At 42.9% G+C, this 20,806-nt stretch overlaps 3 protein-coding genes across 4 annotated transcripts; 1 reads left to right on the top strand and 2 right to left on the bottom strand.

Annotated features, from left to right (window-relative positions):
• Positions 1–343: 343 nt before the first annotated feature.
• Positions 344–3,119, bottom strand: MGAT2 (mannosyl (alpha-1,6-)-glycoprotein beta-1,2-N-acetylglucosaminyltransferase). Its single transcript, XM_029236228.1, has one exon. The coding sequence runs from the start codon at positions 2,552–2,554 to the stop codon at positions 1,214–1,216; it is 1,341 nt and encodes a 446-aa protein (XP_029092061.1). The 5' UTR covers positions 2,555–3,119; the 3' UTR covers positions 344–1,213.
• A 58-nt stretch (positions 3,120–3,177) lies between these two features.
• Positions 3,178–4,446, top strand: RPL36AL (ribosomal protein L36a like). The gene is made up of 2 exons (XM_029236229.1): positions 3,178–3,240; positions 3,995–4,446. Exon 2 carries the CDS (start codon positions 4,026–4,028, stop codon positions 4,344–4,346), a length of 321 nt encoding a protein of 106 aa, XP_029092062.1. The 5' UTR covers positions 3,178–3,240; positions 3,995–4,025; the 3' UTR covers positions 4,347–4,446.
• Positions 4,447–6,451: 2,005 nt separating this feature from the next.
• On the bottom strand, positions 6,452–19,116 carry LRR1 (leucine rich repeat protein 1). Of its 2 annotated transcripts, XM_029236403.1 has the most exons (4): positions 18,836–19,116; positions 15,376–15,474; positions 12,552–13,273; positions 6,452–6,886 (listed from the first exon to the last, which is right to left on the bottom strand). In XM_029236403.1, exons 1-4 carry the CDS (start codon positions 19,100–19,102, stop codon positions 6,646–6,648), a joined length of 1,329 nt encoding a protein of 442 aa, XP_029092236.1. In that variant the 5' UTR covers positions 19,103–19,116; the 3' UTR covers positions 6,452–6,645. The 2 variants fall into 2 exon arrangements, with proteins under 2 accessions (XP_029092236.1, XP_029092237.1); XM_029236404.1 differs by lacking the exon at positions 12,552–13,273 and having other exon boundaries at positions 6,728–6,886.
• Between the last annotated feature and the right edge of the window lie 1,690 nt (positions 19,117–20,806).

Raw genomic sequence — 20,806 nt, 5'->3', positions numbered from 1 at the left:
GTTTTGAGACTGTCCATTAGGTACACAGTTTTCTTAGATTGAAATGACTATTGCAGTACCTACACAGAAAGTAGTCTATATTTATGATTGAATACAATTATATACTGTTAAGGAAAACTTTCATGTTAAATATGGAGTAAATTTTAAGCCTGCTTTCTATTATTTACTGTCTGTCCTTTTAAAAAGTATGATTTCTGTTAAAATAAAGCTGGCACTAGAACATGTTTCACTTTGTCAGGACTGAACTTTGTATCATTTCTGGCTGTACTTCACTTACACAGCAGCTTTTTATTGCTCATTATCTATGCCTGGCTAATTTGAAAGCCAGTTTCTTCCAAAGGGATGCACTGTCAAGAGCTGGGTTTTCTTTATTTCAAACTCAGTTACACAATGTACAGATAATACGTAATGCTAACTTTAAACCTTGTAGAATGTCTTTACTGGATTTTGGTGTAAAAATTTATTCTGCAAAATGATCAGGAATCTTTTTATGCAAAAATGAGTATTTTATTTTGGCAGCACTAAAAGAAAAAAAAAAAACAAAACCACTGTATTTCTACATTGAGGTGAAAACAGTGTTTAAACTTTCTTATCAATCAAATACATTCCAAAAGAAAGTGTGTTCTATGAAGGTTCCAAAGCACAGGCAAATCTTAACACAATAATACAGGAATCTTTAATACTGAAAATGACTCTGTTCTGACAGTGTGTTTAACATAACTTTCGAGTTATAAAACCAGTGAAGCAATCCCTTCCTAGTAACTGTGTCAAGAGTGAAGCTGGGCTTGTTCCATTAATACTCTTAACAATTTCATTGTAATACTTTTTACTAATATGACAATTTTAAATAAATTCTGCTGTACTTAAAAGAAGTCTTGAATGTGGAAAAGTGTACAAAGTTCCGGATAAAAAGATTAATAGATGCAATTTAAATAAAATTTCTCCTTTCTTATCAATTAACAATAATGATTACCTTTAGCAGATACACATTGAGCTTTAAAACCCAATTCTCAAAATGAAAACTTGTTTTACATCTTAATCAGACATAAAAGGAAAAGATTACTATATTGGGACACCTTTTACGAGAATTCTGTTGTTGTTGTACTAAAGCAGAAACCAGTTCCTAAACCCTTTTATTCAATTGTATATTCTGTTTGGACAAATATCAAAAATAGAAGACTGTCACTACTTTTGCTTTTGTAATTGTGATTTTTTACTGCAGTCTTCTATAACTTTTACAGAGTTCATGGTCCCTAATATCTCCCCACCCTCCATTTTTCCTAGGTGGGGAAAGGGCTGCCATAAACTTCTCACTGATAGTTAGAGTTTCTGGAAACAGGTACTGTTTGTTATTATTTAAGAGTGACTCAATTTGGGCACTCTGGGTGGATGGTCTACAGGTTTTTTGGTGGTGCATACCACAGTCTCCAGCATGAAAAATCCTAGGAACTTGAGGAACCAGCACTTTCCAGAATTTTGGAAGGCAAGATACAGTCAAATACTGAAGGGTCCAGTCCCAGTTATAATCATCGTAAGTACAGAAAGTATCTGTGCACTCAATCAGCTTCTGATAGGCATCCCGGGTGAAGGCCAGACCCATATTGTGCTCTGTGGATTTCCACGTTTTCACATCTACCTTGTCAGCAATGCCATAGAAACTGCGAATGGCAGTATAGGTCCCCAGGGAGAGAACATCACACTCAGGACACTCTTGCTGCTTTAACTGCCACATCTTTTTGAAGACATGATAAAAGTCAGGGGCTAAGTAGTGATCCTCTTCTAGGAAAAGTATGAGGCCAGCATAGTCTCGGAGGACTTTGATCCTCTCCCATACAAAATGCAGCTTCCACCACCAGTGGTGTTTGGTTTGGGAGAATCTGGCCTCTCTATAATGGCCGAAGGAGTCGGGATATTCAGCATTAATGCATCCCATCTGCAAAGCTGCATTCTTCTCCACGTCTCTGGGGCAATCTCTGGGGTCAGTGCCGGGAAACTCGTTGGGGTACAACTGAATACTAAAAGGAAAGAACACCTGCAGAACCGGACAGAAATCCACTCCAGCAATCAGCTGATTGATCTCGGTCGACCAAAAGTCATGGCTAAAGATAACGAAGACGTTGTCGATTCCCTGGGCTTTTCGAAGTGAGTCCAGCAGCAGTTTGAGGTATTCAGGCCGGTTGTGCACCTGGACCACCAGCACCAGCTCTCGGGGGGCCCAGGAGCCGGCCTTACCTACATTCCTCACCGTCTGGTCAAAGTTCAGCTGGTACACTAAGGACCGGTACCGCAGCGTCAGGTTGTCCACCTCGGGGTGCGGGGCCGCCGCGACTAGCGGAGCCGCCGACTCGTTGGAGCCCCGGCGGATGCCCACGGACACGGCGGGATGGTCCCCGGCCCGGGCGCCTGCACCCCGCGCGGGCTCGGCGTCCAGCAGCGGCGGGGCGAGGGCCTCGTTCTTCCTTTGTCGCCCATTGCTGCTCCAGAGGACGAAGCCGCAAGCGGCCACCACGAGCGTCAAGATCAGCACCTTCCGCTTGTAGATGCGGAACCTCATGGTCTCCGGCGCCAGGAGCGCAGGCAGGCAGACGGGCACGGAAAGGAGCTAGAGGCTCCGGCGCGGAAGGGGCGGGCGGGCGGCGGCCGTGGCCTGCAGCAGTCGGATCTGGCCCCCGCGGCTGTCCTCGCTAACTCATCCCGGGCCCCGGGGGTTCTGGGGCCCGAAGGCTCTCAGCTCCCCCGCGCCGCCCGGGCTCCACACATCGTCGCCTGGCAGCTGCAGCTCGGGCACCGGCCCCGCCGCTAGGAGCCGCGGCACGGCGTCGCCTCGGTCCTCTCCATCCAGCACGGGTCCGGGAAGAAGCCTGTCGCGGCCCCACCGCACCCCGGCTCCGTTACCTGCGCTTCCAGCGGCCCTGCGTCTTCTGTGCTCTCATCTTTACGGGGCCCCGGACGTCCCAGACCGAGGGACGTACCCTCGCCCCACTCCGGCGGCGACTGTCCTGACAACCAGCGACCGGCCCGCCGAGCGCCGCGGTCCCCGGGCCCACACCCCTCCGCCCCGCCCCTCGGGCCGTCGGTTGGCGCTTCCCGGTCGAGTCTGGAGACGCACGGCCGTCGCCGCCCGCTGCCTATTGGGCCGCAGCGCGGTCGCTCAGGCTCAGTTCCTACATCCGGGGCGTTCCTTCCTTTCCAGTGAGGCGTGAGCAGAACGAAGCCGGAGCGTGGACGCGGGTTTTCCAGGTAAGCGGGGTGCGGGGCGGTGGCGATTCCAGCTGGAGTCCCCAGTGCTCAGGATCCAGGGCTGGGCCGTGTGGGCCCTGGTAGGAGAGGGAGGGCGAGGCCCGCCGCCTTGGTTGGTGGATTTCAAAAACGGGCTTCTTCCTTCCGGAAGGGGACTCTCGCATGGCGGCTGCTGGGCCGGGAGGCACTCATTAGGGACACGTCAGCCTTCAGGGCTGCTGAGGAAAGGATGATGATGCTTCGGAGGGAAAAGTGAAACCAGGCTGATGCGGTCCTCGGAGAAGGGACGGGGCGGGCCGTGGAGGTGGCTCTACACCGCGCCCCGAGTCGGGCATGCCCGGGAGCTAGAACATGGAGGGAGAGAGTGCGCGGAGAGGCGAAAATAAACTCTAGCCTCGGCCTTCTTTCTCTGCCGAAGAAAATCAGGTATCACACCACTACGCTTTAGTTGTTGGGCAGCCACGGTAAATTAAGCCCCAGAGGAACCCACTTTGTGGGGGAAACTGTACTGGGCGTCCCTGTGTTTCTGCTCTTGCTGTTTTTCAGTGAGTTTCATTCTATAAATGCTCCAATAATTTAAGGATTCCCAAAAGCTGTGCACGTATATGTGCGTTTACTCATACGGAAAAAGAATACTTGGTGCAATTATACGTTACTGACTTGTGTAATGTTATCTTCCTATAAATATTTATAAAACACTTGAATTTTCAAAATGTTTAACGTTTACTGCCGTATTTTAAATATTTTACAACAGTTTTCATCGTGAAGACACCTCTACTGCAAAGATGGTCAATGTACCTAAAACCCGAAGGACTTTCTGTAAGAAGTGTGGAAAGCATCAGCCTCACAAAGTGACCCAGTATAAGAAGGGCAAAGATTCCCTGTATGCCCAGGGAAAGAGGCGCTATGATCGGAAGCAGAGTGGCTATGGTGGGCAAACAAAGCCAATTTTCCGGAAGAAGGCTAAAACCACAAAGAAGATCGTACTGAGGCTTGAATGTGTTGAGCCCAACTGCAGGTCCAAGAGGATGCTGGCCATTAAGAGATGCAAGCATTTTGAACTCGGAGGAGATAAGAAGAGAAAGGGCCAAGTGATCCAGTTCTAAGCTTTGGGAATCTTTTGTTCTTCTATTTTTGAGAGCAAAATGTTGAAGTTATAGAAAAATTGCCTGTATGAGAATAAATACAGTGATATTCTTACTCAAATCTTTTGTATGTATTTTTTAAAATATAAGTAAAATCACATGTCTAATTTGGTTGTAAATTAAAGAAATAATGGTAAATTATTTGTAAGTGAACTAAGGTTCATCCTCTTATCAAATTCATTATTTAAATTTAGTTCCACAAGAATTGGCATCTTGTATTTATATAAAAAGAAGGTGGGCTTCCCTGGTGGCGCAGTGGTTAAGAATCCACCTGCTGATGCAGGGGACACAGGTTCAAGCCCTGGTCCGGGAAGATCCCACATGCTGCAGAGCAACTAACTAAGCCCATGCGCCACAACTACTGAAGCCCACACGCCTAGAGCCCGAGCTCCGCAAAAAGAGAAGCCATCCAATGAGAAGCCCGTACACTGCAATGAAGAGTAGCTCCCGCTCACCGCGACTAGAGAAAGCCGTGCCCAGTAACAAAGACCCAATGCAGCCAAAAATAAAGACCCTGCTTTTTGTATATGAATTTTAGGCTAAGATGCTTACAATGGGGATGGCTTGTAGATGAGCAAGAATGCAAAGGGCTAGGGTGTAGGAATAACATGGTGGGCACTTATTCCCAACACAGACTTTTTTTTTTTTTTTTTGCGGTAAGCGGGCCTCTCCCGTTGTGGAGCACAGGCTCCGGACGCGAAGGCTCAGCGGCCATGGCTCACGGGCCCAGCCGCTCCGCGGCATGTGGGATCTTTCCGGACCAGGGCACGAACCCGTGTTCCCTGCATCGGCATGCGGACTCAACCACTGTGCCACCAGGGAAGCCCCCCAACACAGACTTTTATATCTACATTTATTGATGAAGAAATAATTGTCTTTCTACAGGAACATGTAAAAATCAGATATGCACTAAATTTTAACTATGCCACAAAACTTCACTTTTTAAAGAACCATGTTTTAATATAGTTTTATAATATTTTCAGGCAATGTCTCACCAATTTATGAGTTCAGAAAATCCTAAGATACTTAATTACAGAATTCTTAGTTTTAAAGAGCAAAAATGAATTAACTTTTAGAAGGCAGTATAAAGCCTGGGCTGGAAATCCCCGATCTAGGTTCACAGAGAGGATTTTTCTCCAGATACTTACACTCTTTCCCCTCCTTTGTTCCCAGAGGCTAGTTCTGACACTGTTGCAGTGATCTAGGAGAGAGGCTGATTTGAGACAGTGGGAATGAGGAGAATGAAACAGTTCTGCTTCCATTTTCCAAGATTCTTTTAAGTTGGTTCCTTTTATATATCCTCTGCTCTAGTTCAAATCCTAATCATCCTTTAGCTGGTATATTGTGGCTGATATATTGCTATCAGTTTTTTAATTAAAAAACTTAAACATATTAAGTGACTAAAACAAAAAGAACCACCCTCATATAATACAGAACTTAGTAAACGTAGCAATTTTCTGCTACTCCCACCCAACCCCAAAACCTCATTCCAGCCCTAAAAATTAAAAAACTTAGAAATCACAACAAAGATTATGGAATTAATATTAGAAAACTTGTAAAAGCTTAAGTCTGTCCAAAGCAACTCCTACTTTATGTATGGTGAATATAAAATTCCATATATATTTAGAATAATATACCTGAAAAACACAAAAGTGCTTAAAAACTTATATGTAGTTTCATATCAAACAAGTTCTCACTACAGTTTAGACTATATTAGTGCAAAGTATATTTTCTGCATACAGAAACTCAGTTTTTTTTTTTTAATATTTATTTATTTGGCTGCACTGGGTCTTAGTTATGGCATATGGGATCTAGTTCCCTGACCCGGGATTGAACCTGGGCCCCCTGCACTGGGAGCAGAGTGCTAGCCACTGGACCACCAGGGAAGTCCTAGAAATTCAATTTCTTTAACTGAAACACAAGATGAAAACTGATAAGAAAATTCTATGACCAGAGTCGTTGGGATCAATATCTGTTTTAACATTAAAAAATAGCCCCACAACCCATTCTGGAAACACTAGGCTGAAATAACACAAGTGCAATAAGCTGATAAAAGTTAACACCACAATAAAATTAGGTTTTAATGAAATTAAGATATTACAGCCAAATGATCGAAAATGTTACACTAACACATTTTTCCCCTCAAGCAAGTATACAAAACCCACGAACAGCTTCCCTTGCTCCAATTTGACATGTAAACAATAAGTGAGTCCCAAATTGGCCTGTAACTAAATGAAATTTCTTTTTGTGGTATCACTTATTACATTAACATATCACAGGAATTTACATAACAGGTTAGAGAACAGAAGTAAGAGACAACAGGTGCTTCAGTACCACCCATATTATCTACTAAGACCACAGTGTGAGCAACAGAGTGTAGGTTCATGGTAGTAGTTCCTTGAATAAAACAACTTAGACAGAATCTTCCACAAACACACGTTTTTGCAGTATCCAAATCTTGGCAAAGATGGAAAGGAATGATATGAGAGCCATATGGAATCCTATTGGAAAAAAATAGTTTTTAATGTGTTACTAGATTCAAAACTTCATGTATTAGGACATGAATTACTGGACACTGAAATTATAACAATGGAAAAATAAAATTACTCTATTAATTAACTCAGTATATTGTTTTATTTTCCTAACTGGTACAAATGGGGAAAATATACTAAGTAACAGCATATGACATATTTTGTAAACCTAAGAGGATCTATACCACTCCATAAAGTATCTTTTAGCACCGCCACTTAATTAGCATAACCCACTGAATACAATGAAAGAGCCATCTGTCCTTTATATAATTATACTGTATGACCAGTGTAACATAATTTAAACTTATGGCTCTGTCATACAATTCTTATAAATGATAATGAGAGAATTACTCAGTTCTATCTGTGAAGAAACATTTATTTAAATAAATCCATATAGGGGCTTCCCTGGTGGCACAGTAGTTAAGAATCCGCCTGCCAATGCTGGGGACACGGGTTCGAGCCCTGGTCTGGGAAGATCCCACATGCCGCCGAGCAACTAAGGCCTGTGTGCCACAACTACCGAGCCTGTGCTCTAGAGCCCGCGAGCCACAACTACTGAAGCCCACGTGCCTAGAGCCCATGCTCCGCAACGAGAAGCCACCCCAATGAGAAGCCCGCACACTGCAACGAAGACCCAACGCAGCCAAAAATAAATTAATTTAAAAATCAATCAATCAATCCATATACTCTCATAGGCATCAAATGTTCAAAAGGGAATTTTAAACTGTGTGAAACAAATTTAAAACACATGTTGTTTGGGACATTAGTTTTACTTTAGTAGCCAAGTAAGCAATTTAACCTTGCTTAAATTCATTCACCCTCTTGCTTAAAATTTCAATGGCGCCCAATACAATTAAAATCCAAGTAAGTCAAAAAAAAAAAAATCAAATCAAGTCAAACTCAAAACCCTCATCTACAAGACACTAAGAGACAGTTTCTTGAGGTTGCCTGCCCACCTCCCAGCCCGCTACTCCACCCTAAACACAACCATACCGCCATCACTTTGCGTCTCCCCCACACTGTTCTCTTTGTTGTTTCTCTAGTACCTAGGCTGGCACATAATAGGTGTTCAAATTTTTTCAACAAATAAATAAAACCTACTATTATAATTTAAACTGGAGTTTAAAACCCTATTAGAAAAGTCTGAAAAGATAAACATCAAATCAAAAATAGTGGCCTACTCTTCCTAAGGGATTTGGTATTGGCCTTGTTTGCAATTTTTAATTTTTTCACATGTAAGAATTTATTATTTGTGTAAGTAACAATTTTTTTCACAAGTTACTTACTTGTGTAAGTAACAATGTTTACATTCCAGGCTATTGGTTATAGTCTAAGGAAACAGGAAACAGTTAAAAACTGTACTTTCTATCCAACATAATTTAAGTTACAACATATTTTTCTAATAGACTATAACTTTATGTTTATAACCAGTAGTTAGGACAATTTTTAAAAAAATAAATTTAGTTATTTTTGGCTGCATTGGGTCTTTGTTGCTGCACGAGGGCTTTCTCTAGTTGAGATGAGTGGGGGCTACTCTTTGTTGCAATGCGCGGGCTTCTCATTGCGGTGGCTTCTCTTGGTGTGTGGGCTCTAGGTGTGCGGGCTTCAGTAGCTGTGGCTCGCGGGCTCTAGAGTGCAGGCTCAGTAGTTGTGGCGCACGGCTTTAGCTGCTCCGCGGCACGTGGGATCTTCCCAGACCAGGGATTGAACCCGTGTCCCCTGCATTGGCAGGCGGATTCTTAACCACTGTGCCTCCAGGGAAGTCCCAGTTAGGACAATTTATCAATAGTTAGATAACAGATGCTGTTCTCATGGCTTTGGATCTATATTCTTTTTAAAACAAGGGAGCTCAAAACATGCAAAATTATACTTTAGTAAAGATTAGAGTCACCTTAGCCAATCTGTTATGATCTTTTCAAATCATCAGTAACCATTTATAGTATTTCTCATTTGGACATAATTTTCAAATTTGAATAAGTACAATATATTATTTTTTTTTCATATGTAAGTCTCAGAGAAAACACAGAACAAGAAACTCGGGAGAAGTACATTTCCAAAAGACACCACATGTTTCTCACAAATCAGTGGTCTTAACCTGAATCATCAGTATCACTTCTGGAGATTTAAAAAAATATATGACATACAATAGGGGTCCATCTCTGGAGATTCTGAACTAGTTGGTCTGAGGTAGAATCTAGGACCTAGATTACCAGAAAATCTAGATATATATTTCTCATCTATATTATTTAGGAACTCCTCCAAAACTAATGATAACAACATTGGTTTTTAATTGCCAGAGAAGCAAATTACTTGTATTTATACATCCAATAAGTATTTATTGGGACCTATTATGAACAAGACACTGTTCTAGGTACTTACATGTATTGTCATTTAATAGGTAATTCTCAACTCCTAGTTAAGAGTCAATGCCTTAAACCAGTGTTTCTCAAAGTGTGGTCCCCTGAGCAGCAGCATCAACATTCCCTTGGAACTTGTTATAGATGCAGTTTCATCCCCACTCCAAATTTACTGAGTAAGAATCTCCGAGGGTGGGGACCAGCAATCTGCTTTAGTAAGTACTGTGTTACAATAAGCATGATTGTGATGCACTCTCAACTTCTGAGGATCACTGCCTTAAAACAACGAGCCCTTAGTTACTTTTAGAGCCTTTGTATTCAAAGTGTAGTTCATGGACTAGCAGCCTAGCCTGGAATGTAGGCAATCCAAAAATGGGCAGAAGACCTAAATAGACATTTCTCCAAAGAAGATATACAGAATGCCAACAAACACATGAAAGAATGCTCAACATCATTAATCATTAGAGAAATGCAAATCAAAACTACAATGCGATATCATCTCACACCAGTCAGAATGGCCATCATCAAAAAATCTAGAAACAATAAATGCTGGAGAAGGTGTGGAGAAAAGGGAACTCTCTTGCACTGTTGGTGGGAATGTAAACTGATACAGCCACTATTGAGAACAGTATGGAGGTTCCTTAAAAAACTACAAATAGAACTACCATACGACCCAGCAATCCCACTACTGGGCATATACCCTGAGAAAACCATAATTCAGAAAGAGTCATGTACCACAATGTTCACTGCAGCTCTATTTACAATAGCCAGGAAATGGAAGCAACCTAAGTGTCCACCGACAGATGAACGGATGAAGAAGATGTGGCACATATACAATGGAATATTATTCAGCCATAAAAAGAAACGAAATTGAGTTATTTGTAGTGAGGTGGATAGACCTAGAGTCTGTCATACAGAGTGAAGTCAGTCAGAAGGAGAAAAACAAATACCGCATGCTAACACGTATATATGGAATCTAAGAAAAAAAATGTCATGAAGAACCTAGGGGCAAGACGGGAATAAAGACACAGACCTACTAGAGCATGGACTTGAGGATATGGGGAGGGGAAAGGGTAAGCTGGGACGAAGTGAGAGAGTGGCATGGACATATATACACTACCAAACGTAAAACAGATAGCTAGTGGGAAGCAGCCGCATAGCACAGGGAGATCAGCTTGGTGCTTTGTGACCACCTAGAGGGGTGGGATAGGGAGGGTGGGAGGGAAGAGATATGGGAAGAGGGAAGATAGGGAAGAGGGAAGAGATATGGCAAGAGGGAAGAGATATGGGAACATATGTATAACTGATTCACTTTGTTATAAAGCAGAAACTAACACACCATTGTAAAGCAATTATACTCCAATAAAGATGTTAAAAATAAAAATAAATTAAAAAAAAAAGCAGATCTCTACTACAGACCTCTAAAACAGAATCTGCTAAACAAGACTCCCAGGTGATGTGAATGCACTTAAAGTTTGAGAAGCAAGCTGCGGTTCTTAATCCTAGCTGGCCATGCATTAGAATACCTGGGGGGTTAGAAAAATACTGGGTCCTACTCCCATTCTTTTTTTTTTTTTCAAATTTATTTATATTTTATTTATTTATTTTTGGCTGAGTTGGGTCTTCGTTGCTGCACATGGGCTTTCTCTAGTTGTGGTGAGCGGGTGCTACTCTTCATGGCGGTGCGCGGGCTTCTCTTGTTACAGAGTACAGGCTCTAGGGCGCCCGGACTTCAGTAGTTGCAGCACGCGGGCTCAGTAGTTGTGGCTCCCGGGCTCTAGAGTGCAGGCTCAGTAGTTGTGGTGCACAGGCTTAGCTGCTCCACAGCATGTGGGACCTTCCCGGAGCAGGGATCTAACCCGTGTTGCCTGCATTGGCAGGTGGATTCTTAACCACTGCGCCACCAGGGAAGTCCCCTCCCAAACATTTTGATTTAATAAGTCTGGGGTGGGGACTAACCATCAGGATTTTTTGAAGCTCCTCAGGTGATTCTAAATGTGAAGTAAAATTTGAGAACCACTGCTTTAGGATAAGAGCTCTTAAGCTAGGGATGGTGAAGAAGAAAGACTCGCTTGGGTTTCAGTGGGGTCTATGAGCATTATAAAGTTGTACGCAAAAGTCTGTGTTTATTCATGTGTGCATTTTTCTAGGCCCATAACTTCTGTCATTTTTCTAAGAGTCTCTCCCCACTAAAAAAAAGTTAAGAATCTATTCTTCGAAATATGGTGTTCCTACCATTTTATAAGCACTCAATAGTAATTTGGTTCACATCTTAGCTTCCACTCCTATATGAAAGCCTGAATAAAATGAATAACTGGAGTTTGGTGTCTCATGACCAACTGCAGTTAGTGTTCAAAGACAAGGGAAGAGAACCAGGAGCTACTGAGTCCTCCTATATGCCAAATGCTTTGCCATTACATTAGATCATTTATCTTCACAACTCTGTAAAGTGGGTATTATTGTTCCTGCTTCACAGATGAGATTCAATCAAAGAGGTTAAATAACTTGCTAAAGCCACACTAAGGGGTGAAGCCAGAAATCACACTTAAGTCTGACTCCAAAGAGCACACTTTACCACTATGTCAGATTGGAGTTCTCAAACTTTTAGACTGTATCAGAGATACCTGGAGGACTTGTTAAAACACAGAGAGCCGGACCCCACCCTCAGAATTTCTGATTCAGCCAGTGTGAGGTGAAGCTCAAGAACTTGCACCTCTAACAAATTCCTAGGTGATGCTGATGCTGCTGGTCAGGGAACCAGACTCTGAGAAACAATGTCATTCATTGATTTATTCACTCACTCACTCACTCACTCACTCATTCTTCATTCATTCATTCCCTAACATATTGCAGGTATGGGGGATAGATAGTACATTTTAGACCCAAGGGAAATAGTGGAGAATAAGGCAAAGTCCAAGCCCTCATGGATCTTACATTCTAGTGAGAATATCTGACAGAAAACGAACAAATGTTAAAAAATATGTATCATTCCAGGTAATAAATCCTATGACAAAAAAATCAAGCAATGTAAGGGGGTGGGGGATAAAACTTTAGATAGAGTAGTCAGGAAAGACCTTTCTGGGGTGCCACTTGCGCAGAGAACTGAAGTGAGAAAGTAAGCTATGAGACTTTCTGGAGGAAAAGCATTCTAAGCAGAGGTAAGGAACAGCAAGACGGCCACCGGAGCAAAGCGTCATTGTGCACAGCGTCATAAGCTATGTTAAAGACTTTGTTACTCTGAGGATGATGAGAATACCAGGATGCTATCAAAGGCTTACCTATTATATAGTACGGTTCGCGCAGAAGATTCCAATAAAGTTAATGGCATTTGCAGCTTTATAACTGGAAGGACTTCTGGTTGTTCAAAAATATTTCCAAAAAGATCCAAGTACTCAAGAGATAAATTTTTAAATTCACTAGGCAAAAACGGAAGCTTATTTCGAGCCGCTGACAAAAAACGCAGGTTTGTCAGTTGTCCCATCTTGAAAGGAAGTCGAATCAATTCATTATCATCAAGTTTTAAATCTGTAAGTTCTTGGAGCTGGCAAAACTGCACAGGGAGTGCCTTAATTTTGTTCTTGCTGAGATCCAAACTCCGAAGTGACTTCTGGAGTGTAGACTGACACAAGGCTACACTAAATGACTCCAAGTGATTATCATTCAGGTTAAGTTCTTGAAGGTGGATGAGGTCTCCAATTGTAGCTGGAAGCTTTTTTATATGGTTGTGACTCAAGTCTAATTTTCTAAGGTTTTTTAAGGAAAGCATACGTATATCAACCCGGGCAAGCCCACAATAAGAAGTCTGAAGATGTTCCAGAGAATAGGGGAAGTTCTTGCTTAGAGGATAGTCCTTTTTGGATGTGATAACCATTTTAGTTTTAAATTTTTCAAATTCTGAAGTCTTCACTGGTGTGAAGGTTAAAAGTGGTGCCTCAACATCACAGCCTCTGTGAGCCAGTCTCACAGCTGAAAGGAAACCCTTTAGACTGCTGGAATTGGCCTGAATACATAAAAATAAGTTGTACAATTATAAATTCCATTTTAGATAATGCATCCATGCTAATCTATCCTAAACAAAGTCTGTAAAGTTATATATGCAAATCATGCAATCATTTATTGAAAATGGCTGTACAAGTTTTTTTAGTATTCTATTTTCACTAAATTTCAATACAGATACAAAAAACTTTAAACGTTTTTGAAAAAATTATATTGAAAGACATACGCTAAATAAAACTGTTCACAGGGGGAACCATAAGAGTATAAAATAAAACAGGAAAGCATGAAAAGATTCCACTTAAGATTTGGGTTTAAGATGAACTGACCCAACGACTATAATCCAAAAAAAAAAACACAAAAAAAGTTACTTAAACTTAGTAACCAAAGTCAAAAAAAAAAGAAAAGATGAACTGACCCAAATCTCCAGTGCCTCTGAGATAGAATAAGGTAGTGCGGTGCACTGCAAAACACCTAGGGGGGGGTTATTCACAAACACTAGGAATTGTGAAAAGCAACGGCCCTGTCAAAAGCAAGGCCAGGGCTTCCCTGGTGGCGCAGTGGTTGCGGTCCGCCTGCCGACGTAGGGGACGCGGGTTCGTGCCCCGGTCCAGGAGGATCCCGCATGCCGTGGAGCGGCTGGGCCCGTGAGCCATGGCCGCTGGGCCTGCGCATCCGGAGCCTGTGCTCCACAACGGGAGAGGCCACAACAGTGAGAGGCCCGCGTACCGCAAAAAAAAAAAAAAAAAAAAAGCAAGGCCAAATAGCACTCAATGCCAAAAGTACTAGAAAACATCAAAAGCAAGAGACTGCTTCCAGCTGGACATAGAAATCACTAATAAAGTGGTATGTGAACTAAGTCATCAATAAAAATAACTAATACTTGCAGGATACTTTAGAAGTTTCGTAAAGTTTATATGTGAAGGACTAGTGAACTTTCAGCAAGTTTGGGAAACTAAGTATATGATCCTATTTGGTTGGAATGTAGGAGCTTTGTAGAGCAGTAAAAGAGGAGAAATATAGTACGGGGATAGATTACAGATGAGCTTGATGCCAAGGTAAGGAGGACAGAATGATCAGGCTGTGGGAAATCACTGAAGAATTTTGAGTTGAGAATTACATGACAAGAGCTATTTTGGCAGCAGTATACACAGTCAAGTGGAGTGAGGAAAGTCTGGTGACCTGGGTGAAGTAGTCCAGCCAGTAGGTCCAGAGTGGTCACCAGTGTCGAGTTCTACAGAGCTCAAAAAGGATAAGAAATAACGGCAATGTGATTTGGCAAATAGGAGGGAGATCACTGATCTCTGAGGCAGTGTTTTGTGAGTAACCAGTGAAAGCAGAGGTCAAAAGAGATAGCAAGAAAGTGGAGCCAATAGATTTAGCCTTGATTTTCCAGAAATTTGTCTATTCTACTTTCTTAATTGGTAAGACCTCTCAGCTTGTTTTTAGGTAGGAGTTAGTGGAAAGATAGGCTGAATATAAGAGAAAATGAAAAACCACAAGAACAGGAGGAGGTAGGACAAAACACCTCCATTCAATACAAATACCTTAAACAGTTATTAAACTTTTAATGTTTACAAAGCACGTGCCTTGGGGTTAAGGATACCGCAAGGTTGAACAAATCACTGCTCCTACCCTCTGGGAAGGGGGAAAAGGAAAAAGTGAGGTAAGGCAAAGAAGGAAACAGTTTTTTATTCTAATGGTTTATGTATTTTAAAAAGTGATTATAGTAAGTAAAATACCCCCTGAAGTGTTTCTAATTGTATTTCATTCTTTCTTTTTAACACAAAATTTAGATTCATCACCTGTGATTCAGCTGGCAAAACGTAGACCTGTGCCACCTGCCTTATAGAGTTCTAAGAACACCCTGAGGCTCCATCTTGGGCACAGAAGCAAACCCAGTTTTCCTCCCCATCCTGGGCAACTTTTCTGAGACTGACTCTGCCGTTTTAGAGGCCATACATGCATGCCAGGGAAACTGCCGTCACTTCTTCAAACATACCAGCAAGTGACTGTCTCTGTTCAGCTATGTGGGTATCAGGATCCTAAAAGAGTCTCTATTCTCTTTACAGTCAACCAACCTAAGCATTAACGTTTTTAATACCATACCTTACTTAGACAGATATCCACGGGAGGCTCCTTTAACCGAACAGTGGCTTTCCCCTCATCCACAAATTTGGTGAAGAACTGCTCAATGTTCTCCTTTAGCTGCTTAAAACCAATGGGAAAAAAGGACAAAACCAGGTACTGTTATTCAATATTTATTACAACTAGAATGTGCCAGTCACTTTGCCAGGTTTGGTTTGGCCTTTAGTTCTTAAGTCTGGGTGTTCTGTGGTTTTAAGATTTAAAGGTTTTTGTTTGGGTGGTTTTTGGGGTATTTACACTCCTTATCTAGCATCTGGTAAGATATAATTGTTCTGGGCCTTCCTTGGTGGTGCAGTGGTTAAGAATCCGCCTGCCAATGCAGGGGACATGGGTTTGAGCCCTGGTCCTGGAAGATCCCACATGCTGTGGAGCAACTAAGCCCGTGCGCCACAACTATTGAGCCTGTGCTCTAGAGCCCGCGAGCCACAGCTACTGAAGCCCATGCACCTAAAGCCTGTGCTCCGCAACAAGAGAAGCCACCACAATGAGAAGCCTGCAAACTGCAACGAAGACCCGATGCAGCCACAAAAAGAGACATGATTGTTCTACCTGTCCAGTAACTCTTTCTTCTTCAAAAACAGAAACCCCTGTGTTTGAGGAGAATGTTTCTTTTCTCCCATTGCCAATAGCAGCTACTTGCCTTCTTAACTTCAGCCCATTAGTCTGGGGTGGGCATGCCTCCCACAAGATATAAACTCAGTGAAAGCAGGAATCTTGTCTCCTTTGTTCACCTTTATTTCCCTGGAGCCAGAAAAGTGACTGACACATAACAGCTGCTCAAAAATTTTTAATGACTAACGTTGCTTCTGCTTCAGACTTCAATGCAACAACTATGTATTGAGAAGCCACTATGTACCAGGTACTATGACAGGGGGCTTGGGACAACAGTGGTAAATAAGACCAGCATGGTAATTACACTAATCAAGTTGGCAATCTCATAAGAGACAGTTATTAAACAAGTAATTACAAGCATAACAAATATTAAAAGAAGGGAAATACAGGCTGCTGTAAGACCTTATTAGCAAAGGGGTATGAAAGTGACCTTAAAGGTAAGAATGAAGGATTAAGAGATGTTAGGCAACTGAAGATACTGGGGGAAGACACAGCGGGTAGCATACCAAGAAGATGTAACAATGTGTTCAAAGCCTTGAAGGTAAGACAGCTTGGTAGCTGTGAGGAGCTGAAAGATGTTCAGTGCACCTGAAAGATCCAGTGAAAAGAGGCAGGTGAGCCTAGAGGGGTAAACAGAGATTAGATGGTGAAAGATTTTGTAAACCATATTAAGAATTTTGGATTTTATCCTAGGAACAGTGATATCCACTGACTGACTTTAAGATAGGAACATGATTAGGTCTACATTTGGAAAAGCTTCCTTTAACTACAGTGTAAGAATGAACTTTGGGACGGGGAGAATGGGGTGGAAAAAGACAACGGTAGAAGTAGGAAGATCCTTTAAGAAACTAGCGAGGCAAGGGACAATGGTGATTTAGATTACAGCTGGGATGGAAGGAGGTATGAAAATATGAAAGCTACCTAGGAAGTAGAATTGAAAGAATTCAATAATATATTGGATGTGGGGAGGGAAAGGCTTTAAGGTGCCTGGATGGGGCAGAATACTACTTAAAGGGTTGCAGAAGACTGTCAGAAAAGCAGGGTTAGGGATGGCAAGGAAAATTAATCTGGGGATATTTTGAGTTTGAAATACTGCTACACATCCAAGTGAAGATTTCCCGTAGGTAGCTGGCTCAAGTTGGAAGTTAACGGAGAGGACTAGCTAAAGAACATATTTGGAAGTCACAGTCAAATGGATGACAGCTGAAGTCAGGACAGAAGAGTAGAGGGTTGTAAGAAAGAGCCCCAAGATACTTCCATACTGAGCACTAATACCTACTCTTCAAGGCCCAGGACAAAACCACCTTAATTCAACCAATAAATGTTTACTTGACACCTACTATGTCCCAAGCCCTGTAGCACCACCTCTTCTACAAAACTTTCTCAAGACCTTTAATCAGAATTGATCTCATTTTTGATATTATGCTCCTCTGCTTCTACCTTTATTACAGCACTTATCATAGCCCACCTTCATAAGTGGTGGTTTCTGTTTCTCCCTTTCTGGTCTTGGATAAACAGTGACTAAATCAGGTTTATTTCCCACAGTATCTAGCACTGCACCCTGCACACAGTAAGTCTTCAACTAGCAGTTTACAATAAAATTTTGGTTAGGTCACCTACTGACTATTAGTGCAGTAAAAGTTTTAAAGGAGAGATCATAACAGACTCCGAAAATAGGCAGTACCTAAGCTGGGCATGAAAAGATAGGTTTTAGGGAAGACAACAGGGAGAAAAGGGAGACCCAATTCTGGTTATGAGTTTGCTTTTGTCACCTGTTTTCTAACCTTTAAAATTTGGGTGATTTCTAAAGTCCTTTTAATTCGAAAAATTATACGAATTGATTCCATGGAAAGGGGGGACTTATTTAGACTTTCAGCTACTCACATCGAACATTTACGTGGCTCTGAATGAAACAGCAATAACTCCTTTTCTCAACTATGAGTATTCACTGAGGAGTAAAACACTGTAAGGGAAATAATCTCAGAAATTGTATAAAGTCAAGAGTCAGATGCAACGGTGGGTGATGAATTGTCCCCTCAATTTTATCATAGTAGGCACAAAGGTATTCCAGTCATTTTCACAAAATAACGTGCTTGGTAATCAACGTAAAAGGATTTTATAAAACTTGCGCTTTAAAAATTCTATTTCAAAAAATTCTACTTCAACTTCCAACTTCTTCTGGAGGGTTTACTACTGCTATAGGTAGATACGAAAAAGTCTTGGACCTAACAAATCAAGACTTAGGAAATCAAACATTTGAGGAGAAATAAAAGAGAGAGAGATGCAGTAACCAATAACTTTAATAAAAATATCAAGATGCAACCCAAGCATTACTGCTTTACTACTGTACTAATCTGGCCTAATGACCTTAGAAACACCCTACAAAGCCTTAAAACAAACAAAACAAACCAACAGACAGACAAAACTAGCGAAAAGCCTGTGGAGAAACAGAATTTACTGAACCAAAGAGTAGTCATTTTACAGTTCCCCCAAACTGGACTGAGGCTTCGTTTATAGTTTAATCCAGCAGGCCGAAATTTCCAAGGCTTTAAAGGGGCGGGGCTGCTATCTGCAACTAAACAGCAAGGCTGTCAATACAAAGTCGCAGAAATGGGCAAGAAAAATAAGACGTGCACTCTCAAAATCGTTCCTCCTCGGGGTCCGTAGGGAGACGCCGGGGTCCGGGTGGTCATGGGGTTCGGGGGCCGGAAGCTCAGGAACCCCTAAGACGGAGTCCAGCCTCGGGAACAGTCGGGCGCTTAGGGCAAGAGCGCCCGGCTGCCACCCCTGACCTGCCTGCTTCACGCACCTCATAGCGGGTCCCGAGCTTGTCCTTCAGAGTGGAAATGAACAGGCAGGCGTGGTGCCGGCCGCCCCGCTCGCCCCCCGCTCGGGGCCGCGGCTGAGTCCTGGGCGCCTGCTGACAGAGGCTCAACACCGCCCGGACGCCCTTGCCCCTGTTCCTCAGCCCCAAGGCCGGCAAGTGCCGACTGACCACCTCCACCTCGCAGTGCAACTTCATCTCGCCGTAGCTCCAGCAACCAGCTGCCACCTCTCGCCTTTGAAACTTCCCCATTCCCGCCGCGCCGCGCCGCGCCGCCGCCGGGGTCCTCGAGCACGCGGCTGTTCGGGGATCTGCCTGCCTGCTCGTGGTGCCGACGTCTCCGGTTTCTTTGTACAGCGGCTCCACGAGTCCTGCGGAGACGGACGGCGTCCCCTCTCCCTTGCAGGGTCAAGTCCGCACTGTGGCTGCGGCCCGCGGAGGGCGGACACCGACCACCTGAGGACCCGGCGCGCGTCTCCCGAAACCGGCGATCGGCGGGGGCGCCACGTCCTTTCCCGGGAGCGCCACGTCCTTTCCCGGGAGCGCGCGCTGACGGCCGCAGGTCTTATAGTTTGGGGCCGAGTCCTAGTTTCCGCTGTTGACCGTTAATGCGCTGCACGCACACGTGGGGTCCTTGAGTTTCCTAAGGAAAGGCATCAGCTCCTCTGTTACCGGGGAAGCCTTTTTGCCTACATACTTTCGGCCCTTTGCGAGTTGCCTAGTGCCAGTTGGGGCGCGACATTTCCCGGCGCTGATGGGCTGGTGTTTTGTTTTGTTTTTGGTGCTCCGGAGGCGACACCTGCTACGTTAGAAGGGAACTTGATATGATAATATTTGACTTGGCCATTCCTGTTGAACAAATTCCCACTTTGCAACCGCTAGTGGGTTGGATGGAGTGGCTGGCTTAACTGCATCTAAGGCTTGGAAAGACCGTCCAGACCCCAGATGCATACCCTTCGGACTCCTTATTCCATTTATTAAAGAAGGGCCAGGCCCTGGGTGGGGCGAGGGAGGCGCTCACACTTAGGGTCGTAGTAGTCTCGCCCACTTAAATTTTGCGTGCTCGCCTCTCGCTGGTCCCAGATTTGTATTAAATATTCCATTTTGTCTAAGATGTACTTTCACAAGTGTGAAATGGCGTCCAAAAATACTTTTCAACCGTGACAATATAATGATTTATTCTTGAATGAGCGTCTCTGTGTACAACAGTTTGAACCTAGAGGGTTATCCGTTGATTATCTTCTGAAAAACAAAGTTGGTTCATGAAAAGTGATAAGGTAATAAAAAATTACTTTTTTTCCTATTTAGTATTCTTGCTTGTAGAGCATGAAAGCACTACTCAGCATTTACCAACAGTTAATCTTATGGCTAGAGAGAAAAAGGATTAAACTAAAACGACACCCTAGAATTTTCAAAGAAATTGGACTTTATAGAAATTACCTATTTTTTGTTCGAGTGGGTAATAACATAGATGAAAAAAATAAAACACCTGCGTAAACAAGTATGTTAAAATATACCTCCGAACCTGTAGAAAAAGTTGGGAGCTGGGAACATTTTAAATGTTGGACAAACTGTTGTAATTTTATTTTATTTATTTATTTTTTGGCCATGCTGCATGGCTTATGGGAGTTCCCCGACCAGGGATCAAACCCCTGCCCCTGGCAGTGAGAGCACCTGAGTCCTAACCACTGGATCTCCAGGGAATTCCCCAAAATTACTTTTCATTTATTTTGTTTCTCCAGGTTTCTGTGCATACCAGGCATTCAACAGATAATTGAATATCTCTGACTTCCTGAATTTGTGCCACGGTAAACTTTACTCAGGTTTGTAGCTCAGCTGGGTTCAAGCTAGTAAAATCAAATGTCATCATGTTCTTAAAGAGAGAGGTCACAATCTATGGACAGTGTAGACTTGTCTGCCCTAGCACGTTGGGACCAGATCTTGGAGCTGGTTTTT

This window comes from Monodon monoceros, unplaced genomic scaffold (assembly GCF_005190385.1).
Source record: "Monodon monoceros isolate NGI ecotype Baffin Bay Population unplaced genomic scaffold, NGI_Narwhal_1 Super_Scaffold_21, whole genome shotgun sequence".
Classification (NCBI taxonomy): domain Eukaryota; kingdom Metazoa; phylum Chordata; class Mammalia; order Artiodactyla; family Monodontidae; genus Monodon; species Monodon monoceros.
Note: the sequence above shows the minus strand (reverse complement) of the source record. Positions and strands in the feature narration are given on the sequence as shown.